This window comes from Trachemys scripta, chromosome 14 (genome assembly GCF_013100865.1).
Source record: "Trachemys scripta elegans isolate TJP31775 chromosome 14, CAS_Tse_1.0, whole genome shotgun sequence".
NCBI classification, from domain to species: domain Eukaryota; kingdom Metazoa; phylum Chordata; order Testudines; family Emydidae; genus Trachemys; species Trachemys scripta.
In genome coordinates, this window is record NC_048311.1 from 3,025,046 (window position 1) to 3,041,780 (window position 16,735).

Genomic DNA, 16,735 nt, shown 5'->3' on the forward strand with positions numbered 1-16,735 from the left:
TTGTTTAAATTCAGTTCTAGTAGTAATCAGGATACATCTGTTTAGCTTCCCGTCCTTCACATTCCTTTCCCAGGGTCCGTCCAACCCCCTCCCCTTTTCCATATATCTTCTATACATCCTGTATACGTGCAGCTTCATGCATGGGAAACGACAGTGAGAACTGAGATAAGCATCTTTACTGGGATAACAAGCAGAAGCCGAGATAAACATGTTTTTCGGTTTTTGGGCCTAACAGAGTGAAGTAGCCAAGGGGTGTAGAGGCAGCTCCAGGGATGAACCCAGAGTTAGGCAAGGAGATAGAGCGCTGGGCTGCAACAACGGGGTCTGAGACTGAGCAGGCCTAGCGTGCTAGTCAGAGGGTACCTGGGGTGGAAGCTGGGGTAGCAGGGGGACCTGTGTCCACCACTGGCAAAGTGGATGTCCACAACCAGCTAAATGGCAGTAAAAGGCTGTGTGTGTCTGCACTAAGGTCAGGGCTAGCTAATGCGCATTCACAGAGATGTCCTGGCCAGTCCAATTTATAGTCCCCACACAGCACTGCAATATTTTTGGGGGAGGGAGGGCCCTTCCTACCTACCTATGGGGGTCTGACCCCTTCTCCTTGTCTCCTCCTATGTGAATCAGGTTTGGGTGGAGCTTGCCTTTCTGTGAGCCTGGGGAGCCCTTGCCCCTCTGGATGGGAGAGCTGAGAACAGGCAGGCTTGGGGCATGTGCCAAGGACACACTGCTGCAAACGGGTGTGCTTGATGCACCAGAAACTCTCCAGCTCTGGGGAGGGGGGAGGGGAACCCCCACTGAAGTGAATGGGGGCAGTTCACGTGTTTCAGAGCTGTGCTTTAAGGCTGTATTGAGCCCCCCTGGGTGTTCTCTTTCAGCTGAGAACCTCTCATGGAGATGAGTGGGCCACTTCCCACCTCTCCGAGCCCACTCCGCTGCTGATGGATGGTTGGATTCCCTCCCTCCCCCCTGCTTCCTACAGTAATGAAGAACCAGGGCAGCTCTGCCCTAGCCAAGGTTGGGAAGCCCTTCTTGTTAAGCGAATGACTCCAAGTGCTCTAAAATTCACCCTATACCGGAAACCTACTGACCACTATACTTACCTACATGTCTCCAGCTTTCATCCAGATCACACCACACGATCCATTGTCTACAGCCAAGCTCTAAGATACAACCGTATTTGCTCCAACCCCTCAGACAGAGACAAACACCTACAAGATCTCTATCGAGCGTTCTTACAACTACAGTACCACCTGCTGAAGTGAAGAAACAGATTGACAGAGCCAGAAGAGTACCCAGAAGTCACCTACTACAGGACTGGCCCAACAAAGAAAGTAACAGAACGCCACTAGCCGTTACCTTCAGCCCCCAACTAAAACCTCTCCAGCGCATCATCAAGGATCTACAACCTATCCTGAAGGATGATCCCTCACTATCACAGATCTTGGGAGACAGGCCAGTCCTCACTTACAGATAGCCCCCCCAACCTGAAGCAAATACTCACCAGTAACCACACACCATACAACAAAAACACTAACCCAGGAACCTATCCTTGCAACAAAGCCCATCACCAACTCTGTCCACACATCTATTCAGGGGACACCATCATAGGACCTAATCACTTCAGCCACACTATCAGAGGCTCATTCACCTGCACATCTACCAATGTGATATATGCCATCATGTGTCAGCAATGCCCCTCTGCCATGTACATTGGCCAAACCGGACAGTCTCTATGCAAAAGAATAAATGGACACAAATCTGACGTTAAGAATTATAGCATTCAAAAACCAGTCGGAGAACACTTCAACCTCCCTGGACACTCAATTACAGACCTAAAAGTCGCAATTATTCAACAAAAAAACTTCAAAACCAGACTCCAACGAGAAACTACAGAACTGGAATTAATTTGCAAACTGGACACCATTAAATTAGGCTTGAATAAAGACTGGGAGTGGCTGAGTCACTACACAAACTAAAAACTATTTCCCCGTGCTAATTTTCCCCCTACTGTTACTCACACCTTCTTGTCAACTGTTTGAAATGGGCCATCCTGATTATCACTAAAATTTTTTTTTCTCCTGCTGATAATAGCTCACCTTAATCGATTAGTCTCATTAGAGTTGATATGGCAGCCCCCATTTTTTTCATGTTCTTAGTGTGTGTATATGTATATATGTGTATATATCTTCCTACTGTATTTTCCACTGCACGCATCTGATGAAGTGGGCTTTAGCCCACAAAAACTTATGGTCAAATAAATTTGTTAGTCTCTAAGGTGCCACAAGTACTCCTCGTTCTTTTTACTTTTACAACTGTGATGCTTCTCGGGGTGCCCAGGGCTGGGAGTTGCCTTGTTACCCCCTCCCTCCAACACGAGGGAGTCTTGCCTGTGCTGGCTGAGTGGGAGCTCCTGACACAACCAGCCCATCAGCCACTCTCCTCTGGGCTCCACCAGTCCTGCAGGCTGACAATCAATGCACCCTCACTCCTGCGTCCCTTCAAAGTCCCCCTTCTGGCATCCACCCCAATCGCTGGATTCCCAAAGACCTCAGTTTCACCTTCCCCCTCACCCCCGGTCCTCTGTCACACAGCACTTGAGTTCAGTCACAGTAAAACAAAAGTGAATTTATTTAAGAAAGAACAGAGATTCACCCAGAAACAAGCGTGAGTGACAGAAGCAAAAGGCTACATACAAAACAAAATCATAAAATACAAACTAGGGCCTGTGCTTACTAATGGTCATCTTTCCTATCTAATGACGTAGATTCTCACCCCAAAGTTCAGTCTCTCACAGTGATTGCTGGCCCCAAGGAGCTAGGACCTAATCTTTCATAAAGCACCCCTGCTCGGCAAGGTACCTCCTCAGCGAACGGGTGAAGAGTCTCTTTCTCCTGTGATATATGGACTCATTCTTTTGTCTTTATTCCTGGACAGGGCCAGCCCCTCACTGTCATATCGTCTTTTTCACTTCCATGGGGTTTTGATGTTTATAGTGTCTTTGGCTTTCTGTTGATTGTTCTGGATTGATGCAAAGGTAGACAATTGAGTGATACATTACATAATAGACGAGCCAGGGAGGAGGACAACTCCCTCCCAGTTAAATTGGCCATCATTGAGACACATGATTCCCTGCTAACTCTTACTCCAAGACCATAAAGGCAAAATTTTCAGTATAGCTACATTATTCCCTAAATATTACCCGTATGTACATCTCGCAAAAATTGAGTATTGATACGTTACAAGCTTTCAATGGACACCTTGGATGTTACCCTTTATAGATAAACACCATGAAAGTGATGTATTAGTTGTTGTGAGTTTTTCAGGTCTGAGACAGGAGTTGCTTGTAAACAGCAAACTCTTTGCCAGTTGGCACCAATGAGCCTCTGTGTCACAACAACCCCTTCACTGTTGCATGCACGATACCAACTAACCCTATACTTTCCCTACCCATCTACCCGAATGTCCACAGCTCCTGGCTACACCAATCCCTCTCTCCCTTCTTCAGTCACTCCGGTCCCCTGGGGTTCACCCCAAAACCCCCCACAGGGTCCCTAACCCCTTTACCCTGGCACCAGCATCCCAACTTCACTGTATGTGGGGCTGGGGACCTTTCTCCCCTCCTTAGACTTTCCCTAAGGAACAGACCTAAGTGGTGGTGGTGGGGGGGGGTGTGATTGTGATTCTGGACCCCTCTCTCTTTCCTCAGCTGAGTAGAAAGGAGCACAGTGCAAACCACCTCCAAAGATTTTAACTTTTTGAAACAAAACTGAAAACAACAGAACGTTTTTTGAGAGAGAGAGACAAGATGAGTGAGGTGATATCTTTGATTGGGCCAACTGCTGTTGGTGAGAGAGACAAGTTTTTGAGCTTACACAGAGCTCTTATTCAGTCTGGAAAATGAACTCAGTATCACAGCTAAATACAAGGTGGAACAGACAGTTTATCATAAGTAGTTAACAAACATTTCAAGAGACCATTCAAGTTGAAATGGTCCTTTAACACCCCTCCAGTCATGGAAGGGAGGGCCGGAAAGGCAGGGGTGTGTGTGTGTGTGTTGGGGGAGGGGGTTAGTTGGTTACAGTTTGTAGTAATAAGCCATAAATCTAGAGTAACTATTCAGTTCATGATCTTTAGTGTCTTGCAATGTTATGAATTTAAGTTCCCAGGCTCATCTTTTGATGGGGTTGTGCAGATTTCTTTGAGAATGAGGACTGAGAGGTCAGAGATAGAGTGATCACTTTGTGAAAAGTATCATTAAACAGTTACGATCCACACTCGATGGGGATCACATCCTGAAAGTAATCTTTCCTGAACCCCCACTTCTGGCTTTCAAACAACCCCCCATCCTTTCCAAGCTCATCATCAAAAACAAGTTCCCCACAGATCAGTACACACCAACTCAAAGCAGCATCAGATCCTGCCAAAACAACAGACGCAAAAGCAGCAGACATATCTCCACTGCTACGATGAGTAATACTCCCCCCAACACACCTTTCAAGATCCATGTGTCCTACATGTGCCTATCACGACATGTGATGTACTTCATCCAGTGAATCAAATGCCCAGACAACAGCTATGTGGGTGAAACCAGACAATCACTATGCTCTCACCTCTGGGTGAACACTTTTCACAAAGAGTTCACTCTATTGCAATCCCTTGAAATATGTTAACTACTTATGCTAAACAATCTGTTCCACCTTGTATTTAGCTGACACACTGAGTACATTTCCCAGTCCTGAAGAAGAGTTCTTCTGTATAAGCTTGAGTCTCTCACCAACAGAAGATGGTCCAATAAAAGATATTACCTCACCCTCCTTGTGTGATGGGATCCCCAGGTTACAACCTGGAGGTGTGGGACCGCTGTGTCCCCTTAACTCTCCAGCTTGGGCTGTCTCTCACAATACTATGCCAGTGACAAGCAGCAAACCCCTCCAAGTGCTGTGATCACTCAGCCATCAGCATGTGGAGACCCACACCCAGTTACATTGCATGAATGTTCTCTAAGCCAGTTATGAATTATACAGAGAGAGGCATCAGCCAATCACGCCAGCCTTGCACCCTAGAAATATACCATCTTACACTGCTCCCTTGGACAGTGCAAGCTCATTCATTAATTCACTATGCCAAAAAATGAAAGTAGATGTGCAACAGCCATTGTTAAGCTGAGCTGAGATTTCCCCAAGCACATCAACCAAAACCACATGGTTTTAGGTAAAATATAAAACAGATTAATTAACTACAGAAAGATAGATTTTAAGTAATTATAAGAAGCAGGCATAGAGATCAGAGTTGATTACAGAAGAAATAAAAATAAATTTGCAGTCTAAATTCTACAAATGAAGCAAGATTTGAATCAAACAGTTTCTCACCCTAATAGATGTTACAGGCAGCTCACAGTTCTCTATACACAGGGTGGAGACTCTTCCCAGCCTGGGACCAATCTTCTCCAGTTCAAAGTCGTTGTCTTCCAGACGATCTTGCAGGTGTTGAGATGGTGGAGGACAGAGGCCAAGTGGTGATGTCATCGACCCTCCTTATACTTTCTCTCCAGGTGCTAGAAAGATCCTTGCTGTGACTTGGGGTCGGGCAGTACCCACTGCTTAGGTGACCTCTGTGGAATCTCTGGGAGAGTGGATTCTTCTTGATGGGCCATCAACGCCTGTCTGGCCAGTGATGGTTGCCCCTTTGTTGTTATCGAAAGGCCAGCTTTGGATATCTCCAAACCTAACTATATTTCAGTAACACATTTAGCAATACTTCATAACATCACATACAATGATAGTACCCACAATTCAACAGGATATTACTGTTCAGCAGATCAAAACTTCTCAAAATGATACCTCCCAAGTCATACTTTCTACCAAACACATCATAATCATATCACAGAAATAACAGGAGTACTTGTGGCATCTTAAAGACTAACAAACATGAAAGCTCAAATAAATTTGTTAGTCTTTAAGGTGCCACAAGTACTCCTGTTCTTTTTACAGATACAGACTAACACGGCTGCTACTCTGAAACCAATCATATCACAGTGGTGAATATGGGGATCCAGGGTGCTATTTTGAGGTACAGAGGGTCACACCTTGTCTTTGTAATATTCTGGGACCAACACAGCCAGAACAACAGTGCTTTTTTTTTTACAGTTTCCATCTGAAGGTTTTCAGATGTCAGTTGCCAAAAAGGGGGAAAAAAATCATTTTTCAGGTTTGTTATTTTGATGAAAAGTCAAAATCTTCTCTCCCCTCCTCCCCCTGCAAAATTCCAACCATCTGTATCTCTCTTATATTTATATATGTGTGTGTGTATGTGTACGCACACACATGTCTTGTATACTGCATTTCTGTATCAGGGCCCACTTAGACCCTCCTTGTTTCACAATAGAAACCAGATTGATTGATTCTCATTTCATTCAACTAGTCTGAATTCTTTGTGAGGGCCAGACATTTCCTGACAGCTTTTCTCAGGGCCTCCTTGACCTCTCTGTTTCTCAGGCTGTAGATGAGGGGATTGGCCAGGGGAGTCAGGACTGTGTAGCAGACAGAGAACACTTTGTTCAGGGCTCTCAGGTTGCTGGATTTTGGTAGCATGTAGACAATCATTAGGGTCCCATAGAAAAGTGTTACCACGATGAGGTGAGAGGAGCAGGTGGAAAAGGCCCTTTGCCTCCCGGTGGTGGAAGGGATTCTCAGGATGGTGCTAACTATACAAACATAGGATGTCAAGGTTAATAGAAATGGGGAAACTGCATCTGGGAAGGAAAATATATAAAGAACCAGCGTCATCTGGCTGGTGTCGCTGCAGGAGAGCTTTAGCATTGGGGTGAAATCACAAAAGAAATGATCCATTTCATTGGGGCCACAGAAAATTAATTGTGACATAAAACACATCGTTATTGTACAAGGTAGAAATCCAATTATCCAACACCCCGCTGCTAGCTGGAGGCACAACTTGCCATTCATACAGGTTCCATAGTGCAGTGGTTTGCATATGGCTAAATACCGATCATAAGACATCGCTGCCAGGAGATAACACTCTGCAGTTGCTAGAAAACAAAAGAAAAAAAACTGTGTCATGCAACCCCCCACAGAAATGGTTCTGTCCCCAGTCAGGAGACTGGCCAGCATCCTTGGCAGGAGGGCAGAAGTGTAGCAGGTCTCCAGGCAGGACAAGTTGCCCAGGAAGAAGTACATGGGGGTGTGAAGGTGCTGATCCGTCACAACTAGAGCAATGATAAGGATGTTCCCTGACATGGTCACAATGTAGATCACTAGGAAAACCAAGAAGAGAAGGATCTGCAGTTCACGGAGATCCCCAAACCCAAGGAGAATGAATTCGGTGACATCTGTTTGATTTTCCGCATCTCCTTTCTCCAAGAGCTGCATCCTGTGACAGTGAAAAGTAATGAACATCAAAAGATTTGGCTGTACCATGAAATTAGATCTTTTGATCTTGTCAGGGTTCCCTCTCCACTCTAAACTCTAGTGACCAGACCCTTGGGTTTTTAGGACACTAAAAACGCAATCAGATTCTTAAAAACAGAACTTTATTGTAATGAAAAAGTAAAAGAAGCACCTCTTTAAAATCAGGATGGAAGGTAATTTACAGAGTAATCAGATTCAAAACAGGGAGGATTCCCCTCTAGGCAAAACTTTAAAGTTACCAAAACAGGGAAAAACCTCCCTCTTAACACAGAGAAAATTCACAACCTAAAATAAAAAATAATCTAATGCATTTCCTTCCAATTACTTACAATTTGTAATCTTAGATGCTAAATGCAGGTATGGCTTTAGGAGGTGTATTTTCCCTGCCCTGGTTCCTGGCTGTCCCAGAGAGAACAAAGGAACACACAACAAAAACCTTCCCCCACAGATTTGAAAGTATCTTCTCCTCTTTATTGATCCTTTTTGTCAGGTGCCAATCAGGTTATTTGAGCTTCTTAACCCTTTACAGGTAAAGGAGGGATTTTATGCTACCCTTAGCTGTATGTTCATGACACGCCCCCCAAATCATAGACAGTGCTGGACAGCCTGCTCCACAATGGCTGTAATTTCTTCCTGGAGCTCTAGGAGAAAACAGAATTAATAAGACACATGCAACCCTAGATATACTACTGATTATATAAAAACTAACAATATTTTCCACATTTCAAGGATGATTTTAACCAGTTGATTCTGGAAAACTTTCATGGGAGAGTGCATCAGCCACTTTGTTAGAAGCTCCTGAAATGTGTTGTATTTCAAAATCAAAATCCTGAAGAGCTAAAGAAGTTTTTTGTTATTGTCCTTGGCGGTATGAAGCCACTTCAGCGCAGCGTGGTCGGTTTGCAGGTGGAAATGCCGTCCCCCAAACATATGGACGTAGCTTTTCCAGTGTGTACACAATCGCGTAGCATTCCTTTTCGCTGATTGACCAGTGGGTTTTCCTCTCAGACAGTTATTTCCTGAGCAACATGACAGGATGGAATTCTTGGTCTGGTCCTTCCTGCATTCAAACTGCTCCCACACCATGCTCGGACGCATCTGTGGTTACTAGGAAAGTTTTGTCAAAGTCTGGTGCCCTTAGCACAGGGTCAGACATGAGTGTCGCTTTAAGCTGGTTAAAGGCCTTCTGACACTCTTCAGTCCACTGAACTGCATTTGGCTGTTTCTTTTTTGTTAGGTCTGTCAGTGGGGCAGTGATTTGGCTGTAATGTGGTACAAATAGCCTGTAATATCTGGCCAAGCCTAAGAAGGATTGGACCTGTTTCTTTGACTTTGGGACAGGCCACTTTTGGATAGCATCCACTTTGGCCTGTAGGGGGTTGATAGTTCCTTGACCTACCTGGTATCCAAGGTAAGTCACTCTGTTTAGGCATATTTGACACTTTTTAGCCTTAACAGTTAGTCCTGCCTCCCTTATGTGCTCAAAGACTTTTTGCAGATGCTCCAGGTGTTCTGCCCATGAATCAGAAAAGATGGCCACATCGTCAAGGTAGGTGACTGCAGATACTCCCAATCCCACTAGGAGACTATCTACAAGTTTTTGGAAAGTGGCAGGTGCATTTACAGCCCAAAAGGGAGCACATTAAATTCATACAGCCCTACATGGGTGATGAAGGCTGACCTTCCCTAGGCGGATTAATCCAGCGGTACTTGCCAGTACCTCTTGTTTAAGTCTAAGGTAGAGATGAACTGGGCACATCCCAGTTTCTCCAATAGCTCATATGTGCATGACATTGGATAGTTGTCTGGATGAGTTACAGCATTTAGCTTATGGTAGTCCACGCAAAAGCGTATCTCCCCATCTGGTTTGGGAACTAGAACCACTGGAGATGCCCATGCACTGTTAGAGGGGCAGATTACACGCATCTGTAGCATGTCCTGGATCTCCCGTTCTATAGCAGTTTTGGCTTGAGGAGACACCTGGTATGGTTGGGCTCTAATTGGGTGAGCATTACCTGTGTCAATGGAGTGGTATGACCGTTTGGTCTGTCCTGGGGTGGCTGAGAACATGGGCATGAAGCTAGTGCAAAGCTCCTTGATCTGCTGTCACTGCATACATCCAAGGGTCATGGAGAGATTCATCTCTTCCACGCCACCATCACTTTTTCCTTTGTAGTAGACACCTTCAGGCCACTCAGTGTCATCTCCTCCTTGGGTTGTAAACTGACAAACCTTTAATTCTCTGGAATAAAAGGGCTTTAGAGAATAAACATGGTACAATTTAGGCTTTAGGTTTGAGGTGGGGGGTGCTATGAGATAGTTAACAGCTCCCAGGTGCTCCTGGACTGTGAATGGCCCTTCCCATGACACTTCCATCTTATGGGCCTGGAGCGCCTTGAAGACCATGACCTGGTCCCCTACTTTGAAGGAACGCTCTCTGGCATGTTTATCATACCAAGCGCTTTGCTTTCCTAGTTCTTAGTTCTTGGAGAAGGCATAAACCCCTCCCATTGCTGCTTCACCAACTGTAATGGCCCCTTAACCTCGCAGCCATACACAAGTTCAAATGGTGATGTGGTACAGCCCTGTAGACAAAGAGCTACTGCTGCAACACTAGGTCCCAATCACTGAAGTGCTCATTTATGAATTTATGTATCATGGTCCCCAAAATTCCATTAAACTTCTCCACCAGGCCATTTGTTTGATGGTGGTAAGGGGTGGCAACCAAGTGGTTCACCCCATGAGCTTCCCAAAAGCTTTTCATGGTTCCTGCCAGGAAATTAGTTCCCGAATCCATAAGATGTCGGAGGGCCAATCTACCCTGGCAAAAATGTCTGTTAATGCCTGGCACATACTTTTAGCATTGGTGTTGCTTAAAGCTACTGCTTCCGGCCATCGGGTGGCCAAATCCATGAAAGCCAGTATGTGGGTGTCTTTCCTCTGGGTGTCTTTTTTGGAAAAGGACCCAGAATATCCACAGCTACTCGCTGAACGGGAACCTCAATGATGGGGAGTGGCTGGAGAGGGGCTTTGACCTGGTCTTGGTGTTTTCCCACTCTTTGGCACACCTCAAAAGACCGGACATAATTAGCAACGTCCTTGCCTATTCCCTCCCAGTGGAAGGACTTCCCCAAACGGTCTTTGATCCTGTTCACCCCAGCATGGTTACTAGGATGATTGTGGGCTAAGCTCAAGAGTTTTATCCAGTACTTAGTTGGAACTACCCACTGCCTTTGAGGATGCCAGTCTTCCTGGTGCCCACCAGAAAGAGTCTCCTTGTATGAAAGTCCTCTTTCTACAACAAACCAGGATCGGTTAGAAAAGCTGAGAGGCGGTGAGTTGCTCTGTGCTGCTGTCCAAAATCCCTGGAGGCTTTCATCTGCTTCCTGCTTGGCCTGGAACTATTCCCTTGATGCTGGGGACATCAGTTCTTCACTGGATTGTGGACTTGGGCTTGGTCCCTCTGGAAGTGATATAGGGGATGTGGCTGTTTCCGTTGACTGTGAACCACTCTCTGCTGGTGCACTATGTTGTGTTTCAGGCTGCTGTTGCCAGTGTGGGCTCAGTGGTGCCCTCTGGAGTTGGGGTCGCAGATGGGGTTGCAAGTGCTGGATTCAGTGTTGGCAATGATTCTGGTGCTGGTTTCTCCACCAGTTCCAGTTCTGGGACTGGCTCTGACTAGGTCTCTGCAACTGGATCCACTACTGCTGTCGCAGATGTTGGCATGGGGTCTGGTTCCACCAGCTTAGTCTGGGTCTCTGGTAACACAGACTGGGCCCTTGTAGAAGGCGCAGGAACAGAGCTAGGTGTGAAGCCTTGCTTAGCCTGGCTGTGGGTGACCATTGCCACCCTCTTGGCTAGCTTCACATGGTTGGCTAAGTCTTCTCCCAGCAGCATGGGAATGGGATAATCATCATAGACTGCAAAAGTCCACATTCCTGGCCAGCCTTTGTACTGGACAGGCAACTTGACTGTAGGCAAGTCAAAAGAGTTTGACTTGAAGGATTGAATCATCACTTGGGCCTCTGGGTTGATGAATTTGGAGTCCACTAAGGACTGGTGGATAGCTGACACCTGTGCTCCAGTGTCCCTCCACACTATAACTTTCTTCTCACCCACACTCACAGTTTCCCTTCGCTCTGAGGGTATCTGGGAGGCATCTGGGCCTGAGGACCTTTGGTGTGACCCTGGTGCAATGAACTGTAATATATTGTGGTTCTTGGGGCAGTTGGCCTTTACATGCCCCAACTCATTACATTTAAAACATCGTCTAGCTGACTGGTCACTAGGGTGAGGTGGGTTGCTGGAGAATGGGATGATAAGGTGTCTGGGGTTTTCCTTGGGGTGTAGTTGGGGCCTTGGGCTGCCCCCGGTGATATGGTGTGGTCTCGGGGTGTCCCTTCTGGTATGCACCCAAACTGCAACCCGGGTTGTTCCCCTCTGCTACCTCCACCCATTTTGTTCTGATTTGCCCCATCTCTCTGACAGTCTGGGACTGCTCGTATTGATCAGCATAAGAAGTAAGACTTTCTGCTAAGTCCATTTTCCTCTTATCCCATAAACACCGTTTTACATCATCATTGGCCATAGTCAGGAACTGCTCCTGGACAACCAAATCACACATTCCTTGAAAGCTAGTTACACCCCTGACTTTGACCTATTTATCTAACAGATTCTTCGTCTGGTTTATATAAACCCTCTTAAGGGCTCTAAATTTTACTCTGTAAGTTTCAGGTGCAATTTGAAATTGTTTCAAAACCAAATTCTTAAATTTACCAAAGTCCAAAGCATCCTCAATAGGCATCTTGTTGAATATGTGCAGAGCTCTTCTAGTCAATTTTGCTACCAATGTGGTCATCTTGTGATCGTCAGGAATTGCATGGAGGGTGCACAGTCTCTCAAAGGTGATGAAATATTCAGCAATATCACTGGATTCATCATACTGTGGACATAGTCGCTCCCATTTGTGGAATTCTGGGGAAGTGGAGCCAGCTGCTGAAGGGCTCTGTCGTTTCCACTCCATCATCTCCAGTTCGTGCTTCCTCTCTTTTTCCCTCTCCTTCTCAGCATGCTGCCTCTCTCTTTCCCTCTCCTCCCTAGCAGCTTTTTCTCTGCTGCTTGTGCATCAATCTCCCATCTGAGTTCCAGCTGTCTTTCATGTTCCTTCTTTCTTTCCTCATCTTCAAATCTGGCTAATTCCAGTTTTTTCTGGACATCACTTTCTGTCATCCTAGCATTTCTGCACTTAGCCTAGCTTAACCTGAGAGCTAGAAAGAAAAACAAAACAAAAAACAAAAACAAAAACAAGCTTGTGAATTCCCTTGCAGGACTTAACTACTCTGCCCTGAGGCAGAGAAAAAAAAACTCCAGCTGCTCTTAGCTAAAAACAAACAAACATTAAAAAAAAGCCAACCCTCCCTGCTTTCCAAGCAGCCAAAAGAAAGAAAAAAAAATAATTCTTTTAATATCCTGAGATTTGTGCTTCTGGTTCAAAATGATCCCACCGCACTGTCACCATGTCAGGGTTCCCTCCCCACTCTAAACTCTAGGGTACAGATGTGGGGACTTGCATGAAAGTCCCCCTAAGCTTATTTCTACCAGCTTAGGTTAAAAACTCCCCAAGGCATAAATTCTTCCTTGCCCTTGGACGGTATTGCTGCCACCACCAAATGATTTAGTCAAAGATTTAGGAAAAGGACCACTTGGAGTTCCTTGTTTCCCCAAAATATCCCCCCAAGGCCCCTTTCCTGGGAAGGCTTGAGAGTAACCAAGGTGAGCACAGACCAGACCCTTGGATTTTCAGGACACTAAAAACCCAATCAGATTCTTAAAAAAAGAACTTTATTATAAAGAAAAAAGTAAAAGAAGCACCTCTGTAAAATCAGGATGGGAGGTAATATACAGGGTAATCAGATTCAAAACACGGAGGATTCCTCTCTAGGTGAAACTTTAAAGTTACAAAATCAGGTTAAACCTCCCTCTTAGCACAGGGAAAATTCACAAGCTAAAAAAAAACAAACAGATAATCTAACGCATTTCCTTCCTATTACTTATAATTTGTAATCTTTGATGCTTAGTTCAGGTATGGCTTTGGGAGAAGTATTTTCTCCACTTATTGGTCCTTTTGATCAGGTGCCAACCAGGTTATGTGATTTTCATAACCCTTTACAGGTAAAGGAGGGATTTTATGCAACCCTTTGCTGTATGTTCATAACAGATCCCATAAGAGTTCCCACTGCTAACTGAGAGCTGGATTTATATTCTCTCACAACAGAGAAACTTCTTCACTTCAGAGAAATTCGTAGAGATTCCCCACACACCCCAAAGAGCTGTCACCGAATTAATTTGCCCCTCTTCTGCCTCACTTTTTTCATTCATTGATTCTTAGATTTAAGACCAAAAGGGACCATTTGCGGATGGAGGTTGGCACAACTGATTAAAAGAGCTTTAAACTAGAAACTTGGGAGAGATGCTCATGAAATCTCCACACCTGATTCTAACATTGAGAGGGAGGAAAATCAAATAAGAAAGGATACAGCAATGGAGAAAGGAGCCACAGTGTATAGGAGAATGGACATTAAGAGGAAGGATAATGCTGATACCAGTCAGATAGGTGATACGGGAAGTAGAATAACTGTACCCAATCAGGCAAGGAATGTGGACGAAGCCAAGCAGCAACAGTTAAGATGTTTGTACACCAATGCAAGGAGCCTGGGTGACAAAATGGAGGAACTAGAACTACTGTGCTGGAAGTGAAACCAGGTATTATAGGGATAACAGAAACACGGTGGAATAATAGTCATGACTGGAGACCAGGTATTGATGGGTATGTGCTGTTCAGGAAAGACAGAAATAAAGGCAAAGGTGGTGGATCAGCATTGTATATTAATGATGAGGTAGACTGTAAAGAAATTAGAAGTGATGGAATAGATAAGACTGAGTCTATTTTGGCCAAACTCACTTTGGGGAAGAAAGCTACCGGAGGTTCTCCCAAGTAATCTTGGAGTCTGCTGCAGACCACCAGGATCCAATATGGATAGAGACCTCTTTTGAATCTTTTTAATGAAACAAATACTACTGGGAATTGTGTGATCAAGGGAGACTTTGATTTCCCAGATATAGATTGGAAGACAAGTTCTACAAAAAGTAATTTTCCCTCTGCTGATACTCACACCTTCTTGTCAACTATTGGAAATGGGCCACCTTGATTGCATTGGCCTTGTTGGCACTACAAATGTAATTCCCTCCGCCCCTCCCCGCTCCTTGGTATTCACCTCTTCTTGTCAACTATTGAGAATAGGTCACTTCCACCTTAATTGAATTGGCTCGTTAGTACTGACCCCCCACTTGGTAAGGCAACTTCCATCTTTTCATGTGCTAGAATATATATTCTGCTTACTATATTTTTCACTCCGTGCATCAGATGAAGTGGGGTTTAGCCCACAAAAACTTATGCCCAAATACGTTTGTTAGTCTCTAAGGTGCCACAAGGACTCCTCATTGCTTTTGCTGATACAGACTAACATGGCTACCGCTCTGAAACTAATAATAGTAGGGCCCAGATTTTCCTGGATGTGATTGCTGACAGATTTCTTCACCAAATAGTTGCTGAATCAACAAAAGGTGATGCCATTTGAGATTTGGTATTGATGAGCAATGAGGATCTCATAGAAGAACTGGTTGTAGGGGTTCGAGTGATCATGAGCTAATTGAGTTTAAACTAAATGGAAGGGTAAACCAAACTAGGGTGCTTGATTTCAAAAGGGCTAACTTTAAAAAATTAAGGGAATTTAATTGGGAAGTGGACTGGTGTGAAGAACTTCAGGATCTGAATGTGGAGGAGGCTTGGAATTCATTTGCCAAAGCTGCAGAAGTTATCTGAAGCCGGCATCCCAAGCAAGGGGGAGAAATTTGTACGGAAGGGCTACAGACCAGAGCAGACCAGATGAGCAAGCTTCTCAAACTGGTGATTAAGAGAAAGCAGAAAGCCTGCAAGGAATGGAAGATGGGATGGTTCAGCAAGGAAAGCTACCACATGCTGGTCAGAAAGTGTAGGGAAAGATTTTAATAAATCTGTAAACTTGGGGATCATATCCTAGGACTGGAGAATTGCAAATATATTACCTCTATTTCAGAATGGGGAAAAAAGTGAGTCAGGAAACTACAGACCTGTTAAATTTGACCTCAATTGTATGCAAGATCTTAGAACAAATTTTGAAAGAGAAAATAGGTAAGGACATAGAGGTAAATAGTAATTGAGATAAAATACAACATGGTTTTACAATTGTTAGATTGTGATAGACCAATCTGATCTCTTCCTTTGCGAAGATAACTGATTTTCTAGACAAAGAAATTGCAGTAGATTTAATCTACCTGGATTTCAGTAAAGCATTTGATACAGTTCCACATGGGAAATTATTAGTTAAATTGGAAAAGATGGGGATTAATATGAGAATTGAAAGATGGATAAAGGAACTGGTTAAAGGGGAGACTATAATGGGTCATATTGAAAGGTGAACTTTCCAGCTGGAGGGAGGTTACTAGTGGAGTTCATCAGGGATCGGTTTTGGGACCAATCTTATTTAACATTTTTATTACTGACCTTGGCACAAAAAGTGGGAGTGTGCTAATAAAATTTGTGGATGACACAAAGTTGGGAGGTATTTGCCAATATGGAGGATCACCGGAATATCATACAAGAAGATCTGGATGACCTTGAAAAATGGAGTAATTGAAATGGGATGAAATTTAACAGTGCAAAGTGAAGGTCATGCATTTAGCAACTAACAACAAGAATTTTTGCTATAAACTGGGGATGTATCAGTTGGAAGTGACTCAGGAGGAGAAAGACCTGGGTGTATTGGTTGATCACAGGATGACCATGAGCTGCTAATGTGATGCAGCCATGAAAAAGACTAATGCAGTCTTAGGATGCATCAGGTGAGGTATTTCCAGTAGAGAGAGGGAAATGGTAGTACCATCATACAAGGCACTTGTGAGACCTCATCAGGAATACTGTGTGCAGTTCTGGTCTCCCATGTTTAAGAAAGATGAATTCAGACTGGAACAGGTCAGAGATGGGCTACTAGGCTTATCCGAGGAATAGAGAACCTATCGTATGAGGGAGACTCAAAGAGTTTTGCTTGTTTATCCTAACCAAAAGAAAGCTGAGAGGAGATATAATTGCTCTCTATAAATACATCAGAGGGATAAATACCAGGGAGGGAGAGGGGTTATTTAAATTAAATACCCATGTGGACATAACAACAAATAGATATAAACTGGCCACCAACAAGTTTAGGCTTGAAATT

General features: G+C 44.4%; 2 protein-coding genes across 2 annotated transcripts in view; both read right to left on the reverse strand.

The window, feature by feature from the left end:
• The window catches only part of LOC117887561 (von Willebrand factor A domain-containing protein 5A-like), a 43,929-nt gene extending 38,404 nt beyond the window's left edge, over nucleotides 1-5,525 (reverse strand). The window contains exon 1 of the mRNA XM_034790209.1: nucleotides 5,396-5,525. Coding sequence (XP_034646100.1) covers nucleotides 5,396-5,525 — 130 coding nt within the window. The remainder of the gene's footprint in view (nucleotides 1-5,395) is intronic.
• Nucleotides 5,526-6,416: 891 nt separating this feature from the next.
• LOC117887562 (olfactory receptor 6N1-like) lies at nucleotides 6,417-7,385 on the reverse strand. The gene has a single exon (XM_034790210.1). It carries the CDS (start codon nucleotides 7,383-7,385, stop codon nucleotides 6,417-6,419), a length of 969 nt encoding a protein of 322 aa, XP_034646101.1.
• Between the last annotated feature and the right edge of the window lie 9,350 nt (nucleotides 7,386-16,735).